At 40.6% G+C, this 3303-nt stretch overlaps 1 protein-coding gene across 1 annotated transcript in view; it reads left to right on the top strand.

The window, feature by feature from the left end:
- The first annotated feature begins 440 nt into the window (after positions 1-440).
- Positions 441-3303, top strand: part of LOC102209338 (TRPM8 channel-associated factor homolog) — a 16004-nt gene continuing 13141 nt past the window's right edge. Inside the window, exons 1-3 of the mRNA XM_005751726.1 lie at positions 441-1117; positions 2360-2576; positions 2939-3253. Coding sequence (XP_005751783.1) covers positions 468-1117; positions 2360-2576; positions 2939-3253 — 1182 coding nt within the window. The 5' untranslated portion in view covers positions 441-467. The remainder of the gene's footprint in view (positions 1118-2359; positions 2577-2938; positions 3254-3303) is intronic.

The raw sequence follows: 3303 nt of genomic DNA, 5'->3' as shown, positions 1-3303 counted from the left end.
GTGCTGATAAAAGGACCTGCCTCTTATCAGTGGACTGTCCTTATCACATCTCCTTATATAAGCAGCACCATTCTCTTCTTTCATTTTTATTCTTTCTCTTCTTCTGAAACATAGAGCGTGTTTCTCCTTAAAACTGTTGTGCTACAGTACCACAGAAAGAAAACTTCCAGGTACAGAAAAAAATGCTTGGTGTTTTTAAGTTGTATTTGGTTGTAATAAGATCAGTGGAGAACAGCTTTCTATTTTTTCACCAGCTACAGTTTGTCAATTTGCTTAGTCTTGACTTGTAACACACTAGTAATAGTTTAAATGTTATGTTTACTGTGTGTTTTTATTCCATCAACTCAACTTGGCATAGTTTTTCTTGGCAAGAAAACCTATTAAACCTGATGTGTTAACAACTTCCTCTTTCTGCATCCTAACCTCCATATTCTTCATCAGTCTACAGAGTGTAAATCCTCTACACTATGTCATCTAACCAATCATTCAAAAGCCAACATGAAGAGGCCTACGCCTCCCTGATGAGAGGCCTGAAGGAGCTGGACCTACAGGGACCCTGTGTTCCCAGTGACCTGGTCCTGATTGGAGACCATGCCTTTCCTTTAGCAATGAACAGCCGAGGTCAGGTGCTGATTGCTGCCTCTCTGTACGGCAGTGGAAGGATTGTGGTCCTGGGTCATGAGGGCTACTTGACAGCCTTTCCTGCTCTAGTAGAAAATGCTGTGACCTGGCTGAGAGGTGATGGATCTGATAACCTCTCAGTAGGGGTGCAGAGAAATGTCAGTGCTGTTGCTAATAACCTCCAAAAACCCAGCTTCCAAGTAGAAGTTGTGGGAGCCTTCAGTGACAGACTGGAAGTTGGTGTTTATGTGACCGATGCCTACAGCCTGGGCTCAGACCCAACAGAGCTGGTGGCGTTTCTGAAAGCTGGAGGAGGGGTGCTGATAGCTGGGCAGGCGTGGAGTTGGGCTGCAAATCACCCCAAAGAGAACACACTGCATCAGTTTGATGGGAATAAAGTGTCAGGAGTGGCAGGAATCTACTTCACTGAGCGTTATGGTGAGGCGGAGAACCTGCCTGTCTACCCTCAGATCCCGTCCTCCTGGAAGTCGTTAACGTGAGTATATGCTATACAGTGGTCCCTTGTTTATCACCGGAGTTACGTTCTAAAAATAACCATGCGATAGGTGAAATCTACGAAGTAGCCAACTTTAGTTTTTACAATTATTATAGTTTTAAGGCTGTAAAACCCCTCACTACACACTTTATACATTTTTCTTAGACAGGCATGAACATTTTCACACTTTTCTCTCTTATTTCAGCACTCAAATTCAAACCTTCGTAGGAAAATAAATCTCGTATCATAGAATGAAACTAAAGATCAAACCCTGTTTTCAGGTCCAGAACATGGGAATAGAGCATCTGCCAGAGAATTCAAGATTAATAAATCAATGGTACAGAAGTGGAGGAAGCAAGAAGACTGAGTTCAGAAAAGTTTGACTTATCTGACTGTTTTGTTTCGCTTAATGCGCCTTATAATCAAATTAAATAAAATTAAAATACAGTAACTTCTATCTTCCTTTAGCATGTCCAGAAGTCCAACATTTTATGCTATTGTTAGCATCTTCCTCAGGCTTTTGGGTGCTACCGCAGGTGCCTTTGATGGTGCAAAATGTTTCATTGACATTGCACTTCAGCACTTCAGCGTCACACTGCTAACAATCAAACACAAGCTGAATGCATTCTGTACTGTACAGGAGACACTGCACGAGATTGATTGACAATGGTCTACAGCCAATCAGGACGCAGAACACAATGTGCTGTAAAAAGAAGAAAATTTTTTAAAAAGCAAATCCACGAAACAGCGAGGCCGCGAAAGGTGAACCACGTTACAGTGAGGGTCCACTGTAGTCCTGTTTTACTGCACGTTTCCAAAAGTTCCACTTTCCATATAATAACTTTCACTTTATTTTTAAAGCACTTTAAAACAACATAACAGCTGACCAAAGTGCAAACTTTTAATGCAAAAATATTTTTTCTTTGTTATTTGAAACAGTATTACTAAAGTGATTTTTTTATGCTAATTTACATATAATAAATCATTTTACAAGAACATATTTGTAAAATTTAAAATAGTCATTTTACAACATGACTATATATTTACAGGGTATTGATAGTAAAAACACATTAAGATAATACAATTTACACTCAAAATTCATAGTGACAAACAGGCATTTTGTTTAAAACAACACAATTTTAGTAAAAAGAAATTCATCCAGTTATTCTGAATTTACTTCTGTACACTGTATCTCTAATTTTTATTTCTCTTTCATATTCCCATTCCACCTTTCAATTATAGGACAGGAAAGGACTTCAAGGATGACTTAGAGTTCTTACTCCAAGGGGTTTCAGAGTTCGACCTACCATCTGATTGTGTATTTTCTGAGGTTCTAGTCCACGGACCGCTAGCATTTCCCATCGGAACTACAGAAGATGGACGTCCATTCCTGGCAGGAGCCTACTATGGGCGAGGACGGGTCATTGTGGTTACACATGAAGCATATCTAGCAGTCGAGGTAGAGTACTAAAATTTAATTTTTTAAAAGTTAAATCCCAGATTTCTGTGTGGAGTTTGCATTTTCTTACAGTGTTTGTGTGAGTTCTTTCTGGGTATTCTGGGTTCCTCCCACGGTCCACAGTTAGTGGAGCCAGGTTAATTGTAAAATTGAAATTGCCCATAGGTGTGAATGTGTGTGTGAATCTTGCGAATGGTTGTCTCTCTCTTTGTTTTAGCCCTCTGACAGACTAGTGATCTGTCCTTTGCTTCTTGCCCTATGGTAGCTGGGATAGGGTGAAATGTGGGCTATTCTGACAAATATTTTATATATCACAAGTACACATGACTGTCTGTCTTCCTGCTTTCCTTCTTTTATTTTAGAGCATGGCTCCATTTTGGAGAAATGCCATTCACTGGTTGGATGAAGGGCGCAGAGGGGTTGTTGGTGTCATGGTGGATCCTGCACTCAAGGTTCTCAGCAAGTCAGGGCTGAAGTGCGAGAAGACAAACTTCAGGAAAGACCTCAGTGTGTTTGTGTGTACAGCCTATATCACTGAGCATTTGGAGGAAATCCAAAACTTTGTGGCAGAGGGAGGAGGCCTGCTGATTGGAGGACATGCCTGGTGGTGGGCGCAGACACATGCTGGGCAAAATCCACTTACAGATTTCTCAGGTATCAAAAAATGCACAACAAGGGTTTCACAATACACATAGCAGAAATACTGGTAGTGTTCTTATTTTTCACC

The sequence above is a fragment of the Pundamilia nyererei genome, unplaced genomic scaffold (assembly GCF_000239375.1).
Source record: "Pundamilia nyererei isolate P.nyererei 1_Seehausen unplaced genomic scaffold, PunNye1.0 scaffold00323, whole genome shotgun sequence".
Classification (NCBI taxonomy): Eukaryota; Metazoa; Chordata; class Actinopteri; order Cichliformes; family Cichlidae; genus Pundamilia; species Pundamilia nyererei.
Note: the sequence above shows the minus strand (reverse complement) of the source record. Positions and strands in the feature narration are given on the sequence as shown.